The sequence below is a fragment of the Xenopus tropicalis genome, chromosome 1 (genome assembly GCF_000004195.4).
Source record: "Xenopus tropicalis strain Nigerian chromosome 1, UCB_Xtro_10.0, whole genome shotgun sequence".
NCBI classification, from domain to species: Eukaryota; Metazoa; Chordata; class Amphibia; order Anura; family Pipidae; genus Xenopus; species Xenopus tropicalis.
In genome coordinates this window covers 38,269,934-38,293,262 of record NC_030677.2, presented here as the reverse complement: position 1 = coordinate 38,293,262, position 23,329 = coordinate 38,269,934, and the positions used below count along the sequence as shown (strand labels likewise).

The following is a 23,329-nucleotide window of genomic DNA, read 5'->3' as shown; positions in this document are numbered from 1 at the left end:
ATGACTGTGGCAACAAAGGCCCCTTATCCAGTTGTGATGTTGCCATCAAGTGCTCTATAAATCTTATCTTTGGAAAAGCACACAGAGTAGTGATAGATTGCAGCCCATGGAGTACATGTCACTTTAAATACAAACACCTGCATTTAAGCCAGGATTTGAGTTCTTATTAATGAAAGAAAGGATAAGTAGTGATGAGCGAATATGTCCCATTTCACCCAAAAATATGGGAATCTTTTTTTGATGGGGAAATTCGCTCATTACTAGGGGGCCCATTTATTAATGTATGATTGGTTCCGAATTGAAAAAAATCATATTTTGCACACTGTGCGTATTTTCCGTGACGTTTTCATTAATTTCCGTGACTTTTACGCGCTTTGTGACAATTTGTGAAACAAAATCGTATTTGTCTCAACGAGTACAAAAGTTTTGGATTCATTCAAGCTTCAGTATCGTGACTTTCCTTGGGCCAGGTTGGAGCTGCAGGGTGCCATTGAGCCCTATGGGAGACTTTCCTTGGGACAGGTTGGAGCTGCAGAGTGCCATTGAGCCCTATGGGAGACTTTCCTTGGGCCAGGTTGGAGCTGCAGGGTGCCATTGAGCCCTATGGGAGACTTTCCTTGGGCCGGGTTGGAGCTGCAGAGTGCCATTGAGTCCTATGGGAGACTTTCCTTGGGCCAGGTTGGAGCTGCAGAGCGCCATTGATTGCTATGGAAAGCTGCCCAAATCATGCACTGAAGTTTCAAAGTCAGAAGGGGTTTTACGCTATTTACGACCGTTGGTATACGAAAATTTTGGGACTTTCGGATCGCCAATATGTATACGATCATTTCAATATGAAAATTTTAGAACTTTTGGATCGGAAGTACGAAATTTTCGTATTGAAACGAAAAGATTCGTACCTTAGTGAATGAGCCCCTAGGTATAATTGAATGTTTATAAGGTTGAATAAGTCCCTGTTTTACAGAAAATCAGATATACAAATGTGTAGAAGAGTATTTGGTAGAACATTGCTATAAAAATGAATGATTAGATTGTTGGGTAGATACATTTAATCTTATAACCATTGGCAATAGCAGCTAACACTGCACTGGGCAGCATGTTTCCAGCCACTATATAAGTCCCATGAGCATCATTTGTTCTCCTCAAACTTCTTTTAGTTAAACATAGAGGCCATGCTTGGAATAATACACTGCCCTTAATCAGAAAGGAAACATAGTAATAAGTGGAAAAACTGCAAAACTTGCAATGATTCCGATTTAAGGATTTTTTTAATGCACTTTAGTACTTATGTTCAACACAACAAATTCCCATTAGGTTATACATACAGAGATAACAGCTAAAATTGTTCAGAGGTTAAAATAGGTTACGAATACTCAAAGTGTAATCACATTAGTTGGTATAAACTGGCATTTGGGGATGTCAGGGTTTATTAAATATTAATTCTACATGAGTAAGCTTGTGGGATCCAACACAGAAAGTTACTTCAATTTAAGGACAAATTTTCAAACACAGTGTGCCCAGCTCAGCATATAAATAGATGAGTAAATCGTAAAAATAACTCTTGCTCTCTGGGCACTACTAACAGATTCGGTGGGTTCACCCACACTAGTCTTGTAGACTACCAGCAAACACATTGAGATGTTTGGAGTCCCCCCCCCCACCACTAATTATTTAATCTTTGGGACACTGCTCAGCCTTCTGGTTTTATACCCAATTTCTCAACTGAAATCTTAGTTGCTCCCTCTGCTCATTGCAGCAGCAGATGGCCCCTCTGGGACTTCCTTTCACAGGTATGGGTAGGTGCATATAAATAAAAGCCGAAGGTGAAAGCCAGGCACAATAAGGTCATGGGTGGGGAGGGCAGAAGGAAGAGCTCAGCCTGAACCCACCCACAGCCCTCAAATCCTGTACAATTATTCTCCTGATGAACAAGTAAACCCATGGGTCCCGCAAGGTTTAGGCTGGCTCGCACATCACCCGTCTCCTCCATGCATGTTAGGACCATGCTTTCGCCCCTCGCTGACCTTGTCTTCCCCAAACCATTCTCCAAGGATTGAATATTGCAGGAACTAACCTCTGCCATAGCATGTCTTGAATGAGCTTACATCAAAAGAGTGGGTATTTTTATAATCTGTGGTACCCCATCCTTATTTCAATTTTATTTACACTTTCTGCAAAAGACAAAACTGTTCTTCACACTGGGATGTTAGAATTAAGCAGGTGTATCTGCTGCGCTGACTTTGCTTCCTAATAGGTTCCTGTACATTTATTCACATTCAAGACTGCAAATACATGTATAAGTGTTTATCTAGCCTCAATATCAACCCAAGATACTTTCCTATTGACTCCCCCTTATCATTTCAGCACGGGTCACACTGTTGCCATTATTTTGTGCTTGGCACTTCTGGAACAATTGTGGATATGCATTGGTGAAGAGAAACTCGTAAAAACATCTATAATACCAAGCATTCTGTGCCACAAATTGAGGTGGAACACAATGGCTTATTACACTGAATCTAAACTGAATACATTCATAGGCCTAATTTATAAAATAATCGGCTTCCTTAAATTACAATTTTATTCTTTAAATTGCCTTTTTTTTTATCAGTTAAGAGCAACCTTAATTGGTTGTTTTCAATTTGTGACCAAAATGTACTGCTTTAATTGTATTCTCTTTAACTTCACTTTTGGGAAAGCAGCATCCATGTTTAGGGGCAATAAGTGATTTTATAAATGTGCTATAAAACTATTTACTGGTATTCCTTAACCAGTTTTAAACTTACATTTACGAGAGAAATTGGCCTGGAGTGTGAATGCTCTAAAATCTCCCTGCACTAGAAATAAAGAGAACTGAACATTTATTGTCTTTGGGGAGAAAATGGATCCTTAAGCAACTGCTTTTAGTGCTTCCCCAAAATACTTGTTTAATCTACTTTGCAAAGTTTTGTTCATTAAAGCTGTGGTTTATTCCTTCTGGTAACAGTTTTACAGCATTTTGTAGTTTAAGTATACTTAGGGCCAGACTGACTAAGCATTATGTGAATCGATCAGTTCTATAGATCCTTAACAATTATTGGATCTAGCATTTCTACTAAAGAATTCAATTTAACTATGTCAGTCTAATGTGGCTGTGCTTTATATCAATCGATTGAATGAAAAACGAGGAAAACAAACAAGCAATAAATGAAACATTGCACATAGTCTGCACATAATCTGTTATGGCTTAAACTGCCAAAAATGCATGCAGCACAGCACTGTATTCATGTATTCACAGCTCAATACATGTATAATTCTAGTGGCAAGCTATTCTTGTCATTAGGCTATATGCACTATAAATGCAACTTTTTCATATTCAGAATTCATATAACACCTAAAGACCCATGCTATATATATATTGCGCTTTGGTATAAAGTTCAATTTCTATATTCCAGAAAGGAACATGGGCTTTCCCTCTCCCACTCCAAACCTATCCCCTAACTTGCATGCCATTCAGAAGCGAATGTTAGGAAACACTGGCAGTAGGGTTGCCACCTTTTCAGAAGAAAAAAATGGTGTGGCTTCCTTATGTTTTTATTTTTCTTCTCTATCATATGACTGGTGGTAGCACTGGTACCAAGCATCATTTTACCAGGCTAGTAAAATACTGGTCAGATGCTATCTCTAGCTGGCAAGTGAAGGGAGCAAATTAGCCCTTTCGGATGGCATTTCCATGTCCTGCTGAAGTCAAGCCTGTCTTGTGTATGATAACTGCATCATGAATGCAGTCAGAATGATTTTCTGGTATTTATATTATGTTCAGCCACTGACACATTTCTGCAGCACTTTTTTATACATCATTTACAATGGTCCCTGTCCCAGTGAAGTTTACAATCTAAGTTCCCTATCACACACACTATGGGCAATTTTATTAGGAGCCAATTAACCTGCCTGTATGTGTTTGGAGTGTGGAAGGAAACTGGAGTACAATAGGAAAAATATTTACACCAGCACACCCTTACCTCCTCCAGAGAATTACTACTTGGTGCACAGCCTAGAGAGTCGGCATTCTCCACACAGTCCGGTCAAAATATTTCAGCCAGCACAACAAGTAAAGTGCAAGCAGGGCTTAGCCCTTGCGTGTTTATTCAAAATGCAACGTTTCGGGGGCGTACCGCTTTGTCAGGCCTGATGAAGGGGTACGCCCCCGAAACGTTGCATTTTGAATAAACACGCAAGGGCTAAGCCCTGCTTGCACTTTACTTGTTGTGCTGGCTGAAATATTTTGACAGGAAACTGGAGTACCCATGCAGACATACAAAAAAAAAAAAATACAAAGAGTCCATGTTAAACCAATATCTGTCTATTAAATGCATAAAGCTGTCTGTACAGGTATGGGACCCGTTATCCAGAATGCTCGTGACCAGGGGTTTTCTGGATAAGGGATCTTTCCGTAATTAGGATTTCCATAACTTAAGTCTGCTAAAAATCATTTAAATATTAAATAAACCCAATAGACTTGTGTTGCCTCCAATAATGATTAATTATATCTTAGTGAGATCAAGTACAAGGTACTGTTTTATTATTACAGAGAAAAAGGAAATCTTTAAAAATTATAATTATTTGCTTATAATGGGAGTCTATGGGAGATGGCCTTTCTGTAATTCGGAATTTTCTGGATAACAGGTTTCCGGATAAGGGATCCCATTCTTGTACACCTTATGTTTTTGTAATAAAGTAATACCTTTGATCCATACACTTGTCTGTGGCTCTGTGAGTGCCTGCTGCAATCTTTTGGTCTGAGTTACCTTGTCGAGCTGCAGGTTTGAGGGATGTGCACTTGGACACCAGGTTTCTAGTGGTGAGCTTTTCTTGTCATTAGGCTATATGCACAATGAATGCATATTTTTCATTTTCAGAATTCATATTACACCTAACAACCCATGCTATAGATGGAGGTATGGTTAAAAGTTCCAATTCTATATTCCACTGAAGCCAGGGGTGTTACCTCCTCCCAATTCAAAACAACATATGGAACAGAGCTGATAAATAATCACCAAAGCAACATTTGAATTATATGGGTGTTTGGTTTTAAAGGTTCAAACTTGTAGTACACAGTCCCAGACTGGCAATCTGTGGATTCTAGCAAATGCCAGAGGGGCTGCTGTAAGATGCCATAGACACTCACTATTTATTGGGCTGCTGGGGGGCTGTGTGGGCCACTGTGTACTTGAAATGCCAGGGCCTATTTTAAATCCCAGTCCGTGCCGTATATACTACATTGTATGTAAAAAAAAAAAAAAAAAAAATGCTTAATAAACTGTTCATTATTTGAAATGGTTTACCCAACAAACAGCTTAACCTGGCAATGTAAAAGAAGTAGAAAACTTCAAATACCTTCACATTTTTTTTCCTCTATGTGAATGCAGGTATACTACATTAAATAATTTAATCATCCTCATTAAAAAGGATCTTGCCGGAAGTTGTTTTCTTCTTTTATAATCTAATTGCAATGTGATCCAATCCCTGTTTAGAAGGAATGTATAGCAGGGTATAAACATGTAATAAAACGGGTATAATTATATCAATAATCTAATACTGCGGTATACACTGAGAATGATACTAATAGACTGACATGGGAATTCCTATTAGAACACCTAGAGCAATGTACAGTACTGTATAATTAACACATACACATCATTTAGTGCTAGAAGGAACTTTCCAACCATCCCCGCAAAGGAATATCGAGGGCAAGTTAATGACTGCTTTCCATAACAGCTAAAAACGCAACTAAAACACAAAATCTTTAAAGAGCGCATTTGCTTAATTATTATGTAACTACAGGGAATTTAACCAAGATATTTTCATTATGGTTTTGTAAACAAACAACAAGAAGAAAGCAATAAAATGCTGGATGCTAAAAGCAGTACAATGGGCCTCATGAGTACCAACTCATATCAAACCACAATGTTTGTGTCAGCTACCAACAGATACTGTATACAATACACCTGGACACCATGCCGCTTGTTTGAAATATCTTTACGTTTAGATAAAAAATAACTGGATGAGATCTAAATAGGAGCCCCCTAGCTTTATTTTGTTCTAGGCTCATAAAAGAACAGCACCTGGTTTCTAACATTCTTTAACGTTTCTTTTAAATTACCGTAGAATCCCAGTAGGGAGACGGAGCATCTTGCTTTTGGAAATCTTCCAGATGCCACGAGAACCTTTATTACTGCAAAGCTGAATAAAACTTAATAAATGTCTTATTATTTCTGCAGAAGTGTGAATCACCACCGGTATAAATACACATTACTTTAAGTTCTAATATGTTCCAATCTTTTCCCATTTCTGCGCTGTTGCTTATTGCTTTCAGTGAGTTTGTTTTGCCATGTAAATTAATTTGCTGCCATGGTTTATAGACCAAGCGTCGTCCAATGCAATGTTATCAAATATCTGCTGATTTAATTACACATCATAGATACAAAGGTGTCCCAATAGCAAACAAGGGTTTCTAGGGAGTGAGCGCCTATTGTATTTCCCTTTAATAGCTTCACTGAGATAGATCAGCGTATAGTGAATTAAAGCTTTCAGATAGTTACAGAGTCATGGCCACCATGTAACAAATTAGGGGCCCAGACAGCCTCTACCAATAAATAGCACAAGTAACTTTAGGGAAAGAAGGACAGGGCTTTAATAATAAATAAATATAAACGCACACATTATGCCAAGATCAAAGGAACATACAATTCAAATACAATAAAAACATGACTTAAAGTAAATAAGAACAAAGTAGCAGAATGGAGAAGGTGGATACGATGAAGCTGCCCTGAGGCAATGAGAAGAAAATAGAATCATTTTTATCCAGTTTATACTTTATACTAGCCAATAGAGCACCAAACAACAATACACAGGTAACCTGATTGGTCCACTGACCAAGGCCCACACTAGAAACTGGGGATAGTAAGTGGCAGAAATTTTAAGGGTGTATGTAATCTAATATCATCCATACTTGCAATGAGTTTATGTAAATAAATAGTGGATTATAAAATTCTGGTACAAAAATAGGTGTTCATGGTGAGTGCCATTGTATTTTGACAGCATTATAATTCTTTTTTCCATGAACCAAACTAGTACACCTAATACATCTTTGAGTATACCATATAATTTCATCCCTCCCTCAGTAAATCACAAAATTCCCCATTTCGTACCTTGGATATTATATCCTTTTCCAAATTTTTGCGGATTGTGCCATTTTTCAGACTTATAATAATCAGTACTAATCAGTTCTACACGACGTACTGTATCTGTTAATGTAACTACTCTACTTTCACTCACCTTTACGCAAATATTTCGAGTTTATTAACATTTTTCAAACCTCTTTGCCAATTAGATATTTTGTAAATGTGAATGTCATCCCTGTTTCTCACATGACCTACTTCTTCCAACATTCCATTCCACAAATGACAGTACTTTTCCTTTGCATTCAATTCTACTCCCTTCAAATTACCCTTTATAAGCTACCTGAATAATTAACTCCTACTTATCTATTAACTTGAGACATAAGCAGCTACTGGGGGAAGGGAAAGGTTTGTTTATATAAAACTCTTTCCCCCTTTTGTAATAAAAGGCACTAAGTTTGCCCAGGAGCAGTAACCCATAGCAACAAATAAAATGTTTGATTTTAAACAGGTGACCAGTAAATTCTACCTGCTGATTGGTTGCTACCAGCTCCTGGGAAAACTTAGTGCCTTTTATTACATAAAGGCAAATATAAAATATTATTTTATTAATGGTCTATAATAAAAAAAAGAATGCTATAGCATGATATGTTTTTCAGCTTAATATTTCTTTAGGCATCTTCCAGAAAATATACATAATTTTCTTGAATTTCTCTGTAATGGAAATTATGGGCACTTGGGCACATGTAAATACTTATGTTTTTTAATAAATGCTGGAACGGGTACATTTTAAATCCAGGCAATTTCAGTATAGTAACAGGATGTGGCACAGTGTACACAGTTACAAAAATGAAAGGCCTGATTTAAAGGAGAAGGAAAGTCAAAATCTAATAAGCACACTATTAAATAGTACTACTATTGCTGTGTAAAACGCTATATTCCTGGCTTGCCTAATGATTTACAGAGATACACTTACTAGAACCTACATACTTGTTTCAGTGAACGGCGCCGCCATCTTGTCCAGCGTGTCTGTATGGGCTGAAAAGCACAAGCCAGCACCCCCCTCCTGCCACAACCCCCCCCTGCTCCCTGCTCCTGCCACAAACCCCCCCGCTCCTGCCACAAACCCTCTGCCCCTCGCCGCACCTGCCCCCCCCGCTCCCCCCACCTGCTTGTCACAGAGTTCTCCGACGCTGAATCGCCATGGCAACCGGACGCTCCTGCTGTGTGCGCATGCACCACCTGCAGTAACAAGTCGCCAAGTCTTGAAGGAGTGATGCATTATGGGAATCTTCTCTACACTGTTCAGCGTTTTTTTTTCCTGTTTGGCTTCTAATCATCTGAACAGGTGAAATATAGGGAGACTTAAGGGCACTATTGAGACAACTGAAGGTATGCCTGCAGCTTGAGATTAACTCTTTATTAGCCTTTCCTTCTCCTTTAAGGTTAAGATGAAAATATATTTACATTTTTGAAAAGAAATAGCTTTCTTTCCCACAGATTGAAATTTTGCTTTATTTCACCAAAAAGAATACAGGCACCCAAACCTTCCAAGATCCACTGAAACCAATGAGCACATTAGTGTGCACTTCACTTATTGAGAATTCTCAGAATTCTGAGAAGTTGCTTCATCATTAAAGTCTATGGGAGGCTTAGGCACGTCAAGGGACAAATTATAAATAGCCAAGAACATTAAAAAAGATACATGTTGTGCAAAATTTCTTACTTGTGAGATATGCTGAGAAAAAAAAGCAGGATATATTTTTTTATTCTTAGAATTTTGATAAACATCCCCCACCTTAAGTACCACAGGTTTATAGATGTAGATCCGGTCTCAAGCTAAGTGTTTACTGGTGTCCTTTTCTATTTCCCAGGATGAAAGTGCAAGAGAAATAAGAGGAGCAAAACCGAGTAGTCTATATAGGCTGCTCTTTGAACCTTTTGCAACATTTTTAATCCGGCCCAAAGATCAGAGCACAGTGCTGCTGGTTGCAAGGCAGCCCTGTGCTTAACACCCTCTATAACCAGTTGACTAACCCCCTACTAGAGTAAACAAGTATTATCCATTTGGTACCATTCTCTTATGAGGTTGTGCTAGATATACAGTATTGTGCTCGAATTGCATAAAGTGTTAGTTTGAAAGGAAATAACACATAAGGGGTAATTTACAAACACTAAGAGCCACTGCACATCTATACCACCAGTGCCTTCTGCAGGCCATTAATTAACCATTAACTACAATAATAACTACATGCTAAATACGATAACTACCATATGCATACAGGCCCCTAAAACTAAAGTTACACGAAGTGCTCTCTGGGCTCGTTTTAGAGATATAGATACACTAAAGGAATGGAAATACATTCCCTACACACTCTCCTTTGGTGACCACTGCAAAATATCAGGCACCCTATAGCATCTCCCAATTGTGTACGTGCACACTGCTTGTGAAAAACATTTCAAAGCACAGTAATAGGAAATATCAAAGTAATATCACGTAAGCTTAGAAAAAAATGCTATATTAAAGAAGTTTAAGAATGGAGTACATAGTAATATTCATAAAGGAGCACATTTGTGGCGTGAAGTTATCTGCATTGGACTGATCTGAATAGCTGGTTTTAAAAACCTAAATACAAGCTCCAAGTGCATTTTTTTAAAAAATATACAGCCATTTTTTTAAACCTTGCTTATTTCTCCTACTTTGTGACCAAATTCATTATTACTTATACTGTGGTAACATAACAGAGGACACTAATACAGTACTTGCTGTGTGGTTATCCAATAGGCCTTTCAGAAACATAATAGGTTTGCTGAGTCGTCAAAGCAAAGATATGTAAATGCATAACCCTAAATGGAAATTAAATTTAAAACATATAATTGCACAGATAACAAACCACTTGTATATTTATTGGATTTGTATGATTTTTTGCATATTTTATCTTGAGCATTTAATGCAATTTTTCTCAGGTGTGATTTCCTTCAGCTCTTGTGATCTCTTCAGCTAAATGTAATAACTGAATTTTGTTCAGTAACTAATACCTGTATTTACCCAATATATTTATGTTACCTGTTATAAAGTAAGTAACAGCTGTAAATATAGCCTTTTGTGGCTTATGCTTTTATCTTTGCCTCGCATGCCAAATAAACCTACAGGACAATTTTTCTGGACTTCCAACCCATTTCTGGCTCATTGCACCTCTTTCATTTACAAACCTTAGATGTACTGGGCACATTGTTATTTATATTCCATTTCAGATGGCTAGATATAGAGTGTTTAACTTACCAAAGAACATCACAGTAGTTTATGTGCCATTACTAACAGTGTCGGACTGAGATGGCAGGGGCCCACCAGAAAACCCTGGACCATGGGCCGACTCTCAAAACTTTATTTCCTCCCACAAACTCTTAATCTCCTAGTCTCTTTTCTCTACATACTATACTATATTCTTCTATCAAGCTTCCTTGTTCCCATGCAGAAATAGGGAATGACCACTAACACCTGGGCCCACTGGGAGTTTTCCTGGTATCCTGGTGGGCCAGTCCGACACTGATTACTAAAGCTCCATGAAAAAGTTGTGGTTCCTAAGGCATAAATACACTTGGAAGCGTGGGCAACCACACTGTTGGTTTAAATGTTGCTTAGTACTATTGCCCCATTACTGCAGCTACACACGAAAATCAATAAGCCTTTCCATAGTGGTTCTCACTAGCTGAGCCATCAATAAACTATGGATGGCTCCATTGCTGTTAGATTAGACTTGGGCATGGTCTTTCTTAGCAATATACTGCACCTCAGGATCACCATTGCACACTGGGGCATCATCAGTTAAGCCTGCCAGTATGCCTACATACCCGAACATATCAACATTGCACACTCGGGCATCATCAGTTAAGCCTGCCAGTATGCCTACATACCCCAACATATCAACTTTGCACACTGGGTCATCACCAGTGAGGCTGCCAGTATGCCTACATACCCCAGCATATCAACTTTGCACACTGGGGCATCACCAGTTAATCCTGCCAGTATGCCTACATACCCAAACATATCAACTTTGCACACTGGGTCATCACCAGTGAGGCTGCCAGTATGCCCACTTACCCCAGCATATTTATATAAGCAGCTCTCATTTGGTTGCCTTAGCCGTGCATATAGCAGAGACTAAGGAAAGTTAATGTCATTATATTTCCAATGAGTCATTTTGCACCAAATGGTTAAGGCATGTATGCATTTTACATGTTTATAAATATAATAAAAGCAAACTTGAAACAGCACATATTTACAAATAAATATATGGGTATTTAGTTCTTACCCCCCAGAGAGCTGTTGTTAGAAAGCAATACCCTTATTATGATAAGTAAGATGGGGAATAAATTCCTCCAGATGTTCCTTATTGACAACACATGAAACCACACTGGATAAAGAAGGTAATATTGGTTTTATGAAAGAGTTCTTAGAGTCTTGTCAAATGTCATTATGTGGTTAAATATCAAGTGCTTAGCATTGTGTTAATTAAAAGAAGACACTTATCGACACTCAAGTTCAACTTATCAATTTTTAAAGTTTTATCCAGAGAATGTCAAATCACTTTCTCGCTGTACCATGCCAAATGTGTAAACATCCTAAGATTTTGACTGATTAAGAGGCCAAATTCATTGGTCTTACAGCAGGAAGAAAAAAATAACATATATCTTTTTTTAGCTGAAGCACCTCTTGAAATTGCAGGAGAAAATTATGTTTAAGGCTTGTTACATTTGATTTCCGTCTTGGCTTCCTTATGCAAATTATAATGAATTTGATTGCATTTATCTCCTGTAACTTCAGCAAGCACATAAGGCAAATCATAATTTCCATCTTGCACTGAACTGTCACATGACTAATTACCTAGAACATGGATACTCAGTCATTCTATTTATTTCTCGCTTCTAACAGTTACAGAATTCATTTCCCTTTCATCAACATCTCATGTACTAACAACACTGCTAATTCAGCGAACGTCAAGCTTTTCACCTTCCCGACTAATTTTAACTGTGTGGGCTTAAAGGTTCACCATGCTAGAAAAAAAAATCATTCTCAGGTCGTTTATGATATCAGTGCATTAGGAAAGAAGAGAAAAAACTTAGTGTCCTACCTAAGGCCATAAAGAACCGTTCCGTCAGGGTGAAGTCGAATCATTCTGTTTTTCACTGTGACACCGTGAACAAAAGATCTTTTATCGTTTAGAAAATATGTATCTGGCACCCACAGTTGATCGGCGACCCTGTTGTCCAATGTTAGATTTAATGGAATCCCAGAGTATGATAGTCTTTTGTCTCTCCATGATTGCTGGAAGTACATTGTTAGTGTGTAATCCTGTAAAAAAACATACAATCATAATATAAATATTAATATTGTTTAAACTTGAAGTGACAATGGTGTCTTGCATACAACACTGACTCATATAAAACTATATTAGCTGGAGCCATTGTAAGGCAGTTGGACCATATCTGATGTGGTTTTCTGGAATTGCTTATTCCTTGCTCCGAAGCTGCAATAAAGGGGTCCCTGGGACAGAGCAAGGCACGAAGGGATGGGGCCCGGGGAAGTTTAGATTTTAGGGATTGTGGATAGTGTAGTCCTATTGTTTGATTGGTTTGGGGGTGAAAGTTAGGTTTTAAATTAGGTATATTGGAAAGGAAGGGCTCCATTTTACCTTAGCAGCTCCCACCTCACCTCCCTATTTTAACAAGCCTGTGGGGGTTGTGCTTGCCAGGATATTGCCAGGAGGAGCTAAGTCACAGCCAGGAACTTTTTTGGGTGGTTTCCATTAAAGGGAGCGGGAGGTTAGGTTTAAGGCTAGGGATTATGTCTATAGGCTGGTGGTAAGTTGGGGGGTGTGGTGGATAGAAAAAAAGGGCATGTATAGCCTCGGGCCCAATTCGGGGCGGGCTAAGTATAGCTCCCACAAATACAGCCCTCATTGGCTCCTTGTTATTAAGTTATGTAACAATGTTACAATTGTTATTGGTAAATGATGTTGCTTATAATGATATCAAATTTTGTACTGTTGGAAATAAATAGGTTGCGGCCTTTTCTATATATTAAAGATTGGAGTTTTGTGTTTGTCTAACATAAGAGTACATAGTAAGGGTTTAGGGATAAAGGAGGGTTTAAGAGGGCAATACATTGATGCTGCCCTTGTCATATAATAGAAAGAATTACAAATATATACAGTAGATGTTGCATAGATACCTCTACTTGAAAGGAAGTACATGTGAATATTCAGTGCCTTTGTGCCTTTAAGATTTAAATGTACAGTAATGCACCATGACAGGCTTTCTTCCCTAACTCCCACTCATACATATAAGTGCAAATAAGCAACCAATTACAGTTTAATAGATACAGTATATTAAACAATTTATAAAACAAATGGGATTGATAGTCTAATTGCAGTTTGCTATTTAAACTGGACTAGGGGTCACTACATGTGAAATCCAGCAGCAGAGTTTGGAGTAGAGTTAAATCCCCATTAATGACGTACATGTAGAGCACCTATATTTCCCTTCCTTATACAGGTTCAATCATTTCATAAACAATCATAGATGCATTGGTTAATTTCAATTCAATATTAACTGCATGCATATAATACAAATCAACACATATACAGAACATAATAATACAAGAAGAGAGGGCGGAGGGAACAAGAAAAACACAACAATTGGGTTAAGATGCACATTCATAGGAGGAACTTGACTGTTGGCTTCCTATCTTGATCAAGTCAGCAGTCTATTTGCCCATTGATAGGAAACAATTTGCTCTCTATGTGATGTCTGATCATTTCTTATTTAGTTATCGAGCAAACAAGAATCCCATTGGACAAGGCATAGCGTCACAGATAACTAGTCTGCCCTCTGTGTGTTTTTGTATTTATTCACATCTGCCCAGTTCAGCCCTACACCAGTTATCCGCTTGTTGTGTGACTTGACCAGATGAGCTGGTCTTCATGTATATGACTTTAAGCCAACTGACTTAGCTGGTGCATAAAGAGATATATGGGATAAGCTAGTAAAGCACTATTTTATCAGCTCAGTTCTAAGCATATTTTATTAGTTAGCATTAGCTTGTTCCCTCTTTCCCCATCATCCTCCCTTATAACATACCACATTCCCTTTTAAATCCAGATAAATCCAGAAAATACAACATTTTGGCTGAAGCACCACCTGCCAGACACTCTACATTGCTCCACTTTAGAAATAAAGAGCTTTACTTAATCCAATCTTGAATACAACCAAAAAGATGTTTAAATATTCCTAGCAAATCCCAACCTTAAGTCTGATGCTACTCAATTATACCTACTGTCACATAAATGAGTTAGAAGGCATTAGACTTGAGTTACCTTTGCTCACAAATGTGTCATTTACTAAGCCATTGCAAATGAACTTTTCCCCACCTCAATTCCTGTGCATGATGTATGTCAGTCATTTAGTGTAACCATTCTGTGAAGCATGAGAGTGTTCTACCCAAGCTGGTTAAAGATCTTTATTGTTCTTTCTTTCAAGCTATCAGACCAAAATGCAAAAGAAATTCAGTCGGTCAGATCTACTTTTTGCCATCATTTTCTTAATTGTAGTAGTCTTACCCAATCCAGTTGCTAATTGCTTGCTATTGGTAACTTACTAGTGCAATGTTCTGCCTAATTTATGTAAGATTATCAGCCAATATCAGTTATGGCTGTATCGTTTTGCCATTTTGCTGCTGACCTTATCTTTGGCCCTAAAAAAAGCCCCACAAAAATTGAAAAAGGAAAATCCCCACTGTGGAAATATATAGAAAAAGCAACAGTAGCATACTGTCATTGCACTGGGCCCCCAACAAAAGATATTTGGGGGGGGCAACCCACACCTGCAGGCCCCCAACCCACTACCATGGGGGAGCAGGCAGCCTGCAAATTTGAATCAGAAGCAGCTACAGAGGGGGAACAACCATACAGCAGACCCCACGATCCAGGCCCCCTTGTACCCCAAGCAGGGTCAGACTGAGCTGGTGGGACACAGAGAAAAAACCCGGTGTTCCCCAGTCCTCGTGGGCCCCATGATACCAGCCTGCCCTGCCCCATTGCCCTCCCCCAATTGCAGCAAAAGTAAGGTGCGGGGGGTGTTGGGGCCCCTGGGGGAGCAGTACGGGTGGAACTAGCACACACCATTCCGACCATGATCCTGGGGTCTTCTGCATCTGCTGTATTGTAGTTACACCACTTGAAAGAAATGAAACTGATATCTACAGCAAACCACTATTCATGCTATAAATAACATAAACATTGTCTGTACATTCTAGATTACGTGCATGCTACACACACTACTATAAACACTGATGCAAGTGGTATAAAATCATTGACCAAAAGATTTCAGACACCTTTCAGTACCTTCCTTGCTGTATTACACTTACAGGCAAACATATATATTGTGGGGATTTAGCTGGTAGCGGATGGTAATCTGGGCTTCACAGACGAGACAGACAACTCTGGTTTGCAACCAAAATGCTCAGGCTCCTGCCTGTGCTTTATTTTCCACAGTAAAGCAGTACATCACAACTGGGTATTTGCAAGTAAACAGTTCAAGAAAACATAAGTCTCACCAGACTGTAGTCTCAACAAACGGGATACCCAAATCCTCACTGCCAATGCCCGGCAGTCCTTTTCTGGAGTCCCAGAATCAGGGGACTTTGTCGTCAGTCCAGCCTGCCCCTCTCAGTCTCTCTCAGAAACTGAACTATCTGGTCGCGACTCCCACTGCTCCCTCACAGTGGCAGGTGGCACCCCCAGCTCCTCTAGGGGTTCCCAACACAGGCAGCGCTCCTGCTCTGTGCCCTGCTCGGAGAGTGACCTTCAATTAGGCTCAACCTCCAAGTCTCTCAGAAAACTGACCTCCTGCTGCACACCCAGGCTCACCTTAAATGCTTCAGCTGTTGCCTAATTGGCTCCAGCATTCCCTAATTGGCTCCAGCATTCTCTAACCATACTGCAGGGCACTAGCCTCTCCTGCCCTGGAGATTTAAAGGAGCCAGTACCTCAGCCTGGGTGCTATATACCTGCCATCCAACCGACAAGTCTCACTGAGACAAGCCTTTTTGTCACATACCTTCCCCCTCTGTTCGAGCCCGTGGGTTCGGCCACTGATTCCCTGGTGGAAACACACCAAATAACGATATTTCCCATTGCCTCTCTCACAATATATATATATATATATATATATATATATATATATATATATATATATATATATATATATATATATTTATTTATTTATTTATTTATAACCAAGGTCCAGGAACCGCTCACACAGGTCTTAAGTAACTTTAAATTAATTTTTTAGAGGTGAACAGACAACTAACGTTTTGGCTGACATACCAGCCTTTGTCAAAGTTATATATATTTATTTATATACATTTACTCTAATAGAGACCCGGCACAAGCACAAGCTTCAGTGATTCTGAGCAAAGGAATGGAAGCAGTTAAGAGATGCAGGACTGTACAATTCATGCACATAGAAATATCAGCCATTGACTAGTACAGTTACATATCAGCTAAGGAAGGACTTTTTATCCCATGCTACATCTACCTTATCATTCACATTGAGCATTTGTTGTAAATGACATTGGAAAACAACATGCTGCCAAGGTCTGTTTCTTGAATATATTGCTAGATGCTGAGAAATCAGGGGAAGTAGTTTTCATTGGAAATTTCATCAATAACAATGCAAGACTTTAACCTCCAAGTTAATTATTCTATTACTGTGTCTCACTTATTTATTCAAGGGAACAATATCTGGGAAAGAATCTAGGACAGTCTGTAATTTGTAAACATTGTTTATTGTCAACATTCCAATGCAACAAATTTAGTGAATGACTTATGTATAGATATAGGAATAATGTATTGATAATCACCCCCCCAGTGAGTAGAATTGATCAGCTCAGACCCTTTTCTGGCTGCTCCTCTTTGCTAAATAACACGTTGGCGTGGGGCACTACTCAAGTGACACAACCCTGCCATCTTGCTTCCTATCCCCAGGTCTGTGTCCATGCAAAGCAGAGCAAAAGTTTGACTTTTTGCATCTAAGTTTGGATATTATTCTACTGCACATGGGACCAGCTTCGAGTAGTCACAAGGGATTCCTGGGACAGGAAAGAAGATGGCAGCTCTCACTAGAACTGTGCCCCAGGGTCTGAGATATGTGATTATAATCACTAGGGGGTGCCTATCAGTTTGGTAATTATCCCTTTCCTTCTCCTTTAATTTAAAAAGCCCATGACAATAAGTATGTATGCGCTTGTTCAGTTCAGACAACCATAATGAATATGTAATGTAATATGTACTGGCCATTTATATTGGACCTCAAAGAAACTTTATAGAAATCTGTATTTAATATCATTTTAATATAATCTTGACCTTCAAACCTGCAGTATGACTAATAATTGTTTCACTAAATGTAAAAAGTTGCACTGCACTATTTTTTTTATTAAGAGATGCCTATTCTGAAGGCTCAGTCACCTAAACCAAACTTGAACAAATATAGATCCATTGCTCATTTTATGTTTATATTATATTATACAGTAAGTATGGCCAACTTCTATTTCTTTAACTGTTGTGGATTCTGAGCGGCCAGTGTGATCTCTTGTTTGAGTGACAGTCTAGTGCAATGGTCCCCAACCAGTGGCATTAGGAGTAACATGTTGCTCCCCAACCATTGGTTGCTTCCCAGCGGCCTCAAAGCAGGTCTTCATTTTGAAATTTCTGACTTGGAGGCAAGGAGCATGGGTACTGCCAAAGAGAATCTCCTGTATTCTGTCAATTCACACTGGGCTACCAAATAACCAATCACAGCCTTTATTAGTCACCCCTGAAGGACTTTCTTCATGCCTGCATTGCTCTCTGACTTTTTTTTATACTTAAATGTTACTCAAAGGTAAAAAATATTTGGGCCCCTGGTCTAGTGCCTTTGGGAGGTGAAACCATAATTGAAGGAACCAGTAATAAAAGGGAGTGGCTATATGAAAACCTAGACAAATCCATCTATCTATGCTCACAGCTTGTGCAGAGATTCATCATAAAGCAATATCTAGAACACGCATTTCACTGTACTGTACTTGCCACAGTAAAGAAAATGCAGAATTCCCAGGTTAGAGTATCTATAAGAGAAACTGGTTCAGAAGGTTGAAAACGAATACTTATTAAACCTCTTCTTATGACAACACTTGACAAAATATCCCTGGAGACTGAGTTCAAGATATGTGATAGGATTTGAACCCATTCTCATCTGTAAGTTCTCTTTTAATCTTGCTTAACTGCATCCAATATAACACAGCTAATGAGATATAGTCCTTTAGGGTCTCTCTGACTGTGTCTAGTCTGAGCCAACATAGCACAACCAATGAAATATGTCTCTCCATTCCCTTATGTGAAAGGAATACTTAGCACTGACAATCCAGGTATTTGTAATATCAGTTGTCTCTTTCCTACTGGTATAGCCAAGATCCTTTCATTTGCCTGAGGATTATTTTGCATTAGGTCTAGTCTGGCATGTGTGCATTTACTTTATCTTCCTTCGTTTATGTGTGCTTATTCTGATTCTTTTGGTTTATATAAAAATATATAAACGTGTGTGTGTGTGTGTGTGTGTGTGTGTGTGTGTGTGTGTGTGTGTGTGTGTGTGTGTGTGTGTGAAAAAGCATTAGAAAACACACACAGAATAAACTGTATTTCCAATCCGCATTACAAGGACCAATGTACAATCTTTCACTGATTACAGAAAATAAAAAAAAAAAAATTAGACTAGATTATACGGTTTCTTAAATATCTAACTATTTGTATAAATATATGAAATATATTTATGATGAAAAACTAGTGGCATATAAGATTAATAGAGCAGGGTGACATTGCTCTGGCCTTTGCATTGCCTACTCTACATCTAATTACAGTCAGGTGATCTCTACTGATCCCAGGAACTAAAGGTGAGCGAAGCATTTCTGAAGATTCCCACATACAAATGAATTGTAACTCAAGTACAGCTCATCTTTCTCCGACATCTTAAGTCAAGTAATTTGCAAGTAATTCCTATGGTTTCAATTTCAGGCAATTGGTTTGGGGCTGAAAATAAGAAAAAAAAGGAAAGACATGGAGGCAGATTTATCAATATTCACGTTTTTAGATGTTGGAAACCATAAATAAACTTATTTCCACTAATATAATGAATGTTTAGTCATTTATTAAAAGATCCAAAATTTAGAAACCATGAACGAATTAAAATGCAGTATTATTCAATTTTTCTTATTCAGATACCTTGTACTGTACCGTCAACATATGGATAGGTTAATCTCTGTTCTGCATATGTTTGTATACGGTATACAGTCCCTCATGGGATGCTCTGTTACACTAACAGGAATGGTGTAAATTGGGGAAGCCAATTTAACAAAAATGAATTTTCAAGTTTTTGTTTGAAAAAAATTCAAAAGCTTGAGAGCTCGCCAAATTTGAATGTGTGCTTATTAAAAAGAAGTTGCTTTAAAACTCAGTTGTGTCAAAATAGTGATGAGTGAATTTGCCCTGTTTCACATTGCCAAAAAATTGCAAAATGCGAAAATTCGAAACGTGGAAATTCGCTGCGAACCCATGCCTGCCGAAAAAAAAATCACTCATCACTAGTGTTAAAGCAAAACTCTTAAAGGGGACCTGTCACCCTAAGAAATAATTCCATATTGTTTTCACTTGTGTTTGTCAAGCAAATAAACTTAATTAACACCATATAACTTAGTTTAATCTTATTTTTCTCAGTCTTGGAATTCACAGTTGCAGCATGCAGGCAGGTACCATTTTGTGGACACTGTTATTAAGGCAAACTTTGTATCCTGTCAAAATCTTATTTCTATGCCAGTATAGGGGGTTACCTGATGCCCATGTATATGCACTGGTTACACAATTAGATTGTGAGGAGGTAGGGGGAATGTGAGCAGTGCAGCAACATCTGAATAGAAAGTGAAAGTAACTGCCAGCCTAAGGCATAGAGGCGGGGCAGGCAATATATGATTGACAGTTGGGGTTTTTAAATGCTTTTATAATGGGTATGCATGTGTTAATAAAAAAAAGAGTTTGGGGTTCATATTTAATTTAAAAAGGACTTTTATTATACAGCTTTTTATGTCTGGGTGACAGGTCCACTTTAACACAGCAAAATCACATCCTACCCATCATTTTTAAAGTTTCTGCCTATTTTCTAATAAGTTTAGAAATATACATTATTATAGATATTCAGATTATCAAGCTTACTAAATCTCGAAAATTCAAGTTTCGGAAACTCAGTAACTTAACACAAGAATTTACTCTTAGCTCCATATTCATATATAAAAAATCCCATTTACTGGTATTTAAGTTTAAATATATGTGTTTATAATTTCTTAATTTCTTAATATTCCTTCTGTTCTCACTATGGTATTTAAATAATTTTTTTTTTACTATTTCATTGAGGTTTCTTTTCTAAATCTACATACACCCAGTATTTCAGATTTAAAAAAAAAAATCTGTTTTTATTTAGTTAAACAGTGAACTCTTTTCATGGTCTCTTTTTCCTCTAACATATAAAACCATATATACATTTTGTAGAGAAACAAAGAAGCTAAAAAATGCCCATGTATAGCATCTATGCAACTCATTTTACTGCATGGTGGCCGACTGGAATGAACCATATGACCTGAGGTCAAGCTGCCATACAATCTCATCATTCCTGGCACTGTAAATATTGATTCATGATCATAAAGCCATTATGCTATGTCTAGAAGGCACATGATAAAATCACTCTATTTAACACAGATTTTAAATGATGTAGCAAATGATCCAGATATTGATATTAGTAGATGCTAAAAATAAACTGTAAATATCACATGTATCTCCAAAAAATACAATATTTATAATTTTAGAATTCTAGGCTCACAACCAATTAGATTTCAAATTGCCCAGTCATTGAAGCTAGCATGCATTTTAACCGCCATATATAATATAAGGCACTAAGTTGTTTAGTAAATGTTGCCTGCTGATTGGTTGGCTTAGACTTTCGATTTGGACCACTTCATAGACATTTTTCAAAATATGGTATGTTGTTAAACTGATAAATTAAGCTAATTATTTGCCTTATATTGTTGCACCTTACACTGCTTTGGAAGAAGAGACGTGCCTCTGAAAACATACACAGGTGTTCAGCATGTTGTAGATAGGTCAGTATGGGTCTGTATGTGAGTGTATAGATAGGTCAGTATGGGTCTGTATGTGAGTGTATAGATAGGTCAGTATGGGTCTGTATGTGAGTGTATAGATAGGTCAGTATGGGTCTGTATGTGAGTGTATAGATAGGTCAGTATGGGTCTGTATGTGAGTGTATAGATAGGTCAGTATGGGTCTGTATGTGAGTGGATAGATAGGTCAGTGTGGGTCTGTATGTGAGTGGATAGATAGGTCAGTATGGGTCTGTATGTGAGTGTATAGATAGGTCAGTATGGGTCTGTATGTGAGTGGATAGATAGGTCAGTGTGGGTCTGTATGTGAGTGGATAGATAGGTCAGTATGGGTCTGTATGTGAGTGTATAGATAGGTCAGTGTGGGTCTGTATGTGAGTGGATAGATAGGTCAGTATGGGTCTGTATGTGAGTGGATAGATAGGTCAGTGTGGGTCTGTATGTGAGTGGATAGATAGGTCAGTGTGGGTCTGTATGTGAGTGTATAGATAGGTCAGTATGGGTCTGTATGTGAGTGGATAGATAGGTCAGTGTGGGTCTGTATGTGAGTGGATAGATAGGTCAGTATGGGTCTGTATGTGAGTGTATAGATAGGTCAGTGTGGGTCTGTATGTGAGTGTATAGATAGGTCAGTATGGGTATGTATGTGAGTGGATAGATAGGTCAGTGTGGGTCTGTATGTGAGTGGATAGATAGGTCAGTGTGGGTCTGTATGTGAGTGGATAGATAGGTCAGTATGGTCTGTATGTGAGTGGATAGATAGGTCAGTATGGGTCTGTATGTGAGTGGATAGATAGGTCAGTATGGGTCTGTATGTGAGTGGATAGATAGGTCAGTGTGGGTCTGTATGTGAGTGGATAGATAGGTCAGTGTGGGTCTGTATGTGAGTGGATAGATAGGTCAGTATGGTCTGTATGTGAGTGGATAGATAGGTCAGTATGGGTCTGTATGTGAGTGGATAGATAGGTCAGTGTGGGTCTGTATGTGAGTGGATAGATAGGTCAGTATGGGTCTGTATGTGAGTGGATAGATAGGTCAGTATGGGTCTGTATGTGAGTGTATAGATAGGTCAGTGTGGGTCTGTATGTGAGTGGATAGATAGGTCAGTATGGGTCTGTATGTGAGTGGATAGATAGGTCAGTATGGGTCTGTATGTGAGTGGATAGATAGGTCAGTATGGGTCTGTATGTGAGTGGATAGATAGGTCAGTGTGGGTCTGTATGTGAGTGGATAGATAGGTCAGTGTGGGTCTGTATGTGAGTGGATAGATAGGTCAGTGTGGGTCTGTATGTGAGTGGATAGATAGGTCAGTATGGGTCTGTATGTGAGTGGATAGATAGGTCAGTATGGGTCTGTATGTGAGTGTATAGATAGGTCAGTATGGGTCTGTATGTGAGTGGATAGATAGGTCAGTATGGGTCTGTATGTGAGTGGATAGATAGGTCAGTATGGGTCTGTACGTGAGTGGATAGATAGGTCAGTGTGGGTCTGTATGTGAGTGGATAGATAGGTCAGTATGGGTCTGTATGTGAGTGGATAGATAGGTCAGTATGGGTCTGTATGTGAGTGTATAGATAGGTCAGTGTGGGTCTGTATGTGAGTGGATAGATAGGTCAGTATGGGTCTGTATGTGAGTGGATAGATAGGTCAGTGCGTCAAAAAAGGTGCGGATGTGTCAAAGAAGACATAGTCACATATACAAAAGAGCGCGGTCGCATCAAAAAGGCATGGCTTGCGTAAAAGAGGTTGCACGGTACCTGCATTGAGCACAGATAGGCAAGTAATAACTATGGGTTAGAGTCCCTGACACTATAAAGAACCAAGTGCCATAAGAGAACAATTAAAAACTCCACTCTAAACCCATCTTTTTTCATGGCTCCATACTGTACCAAGTACATTGCAGTGTCATAAAGTT

At 38.6% G+C, this 23,329-nt stretch overlaps 1 protein-coding gene across 1 annotated transcript in view; it reads right to left on the bottom strand.

The window, feature by feature from the left end:
• gabrb1 (gamma-aminobutyric acid (GABA) A receptor, beta 1) overlaps nt 1-23,329 on the bottom strand; it is a 221,227-nt gene that overhangs the window by 127,463 nt on the left and 70,435 nt on the right. Inside the window, exon 4 of the mRNA XM_012955692.3 lies at nt 12,290-12,510. Coding sequence (XP_012811146.2) covers nt 12,290-12,510 — 221 coding nt within the window. The remainder of the gene's footprint in view (nt 1-12,289; nt 12,511-23,329) is intronic.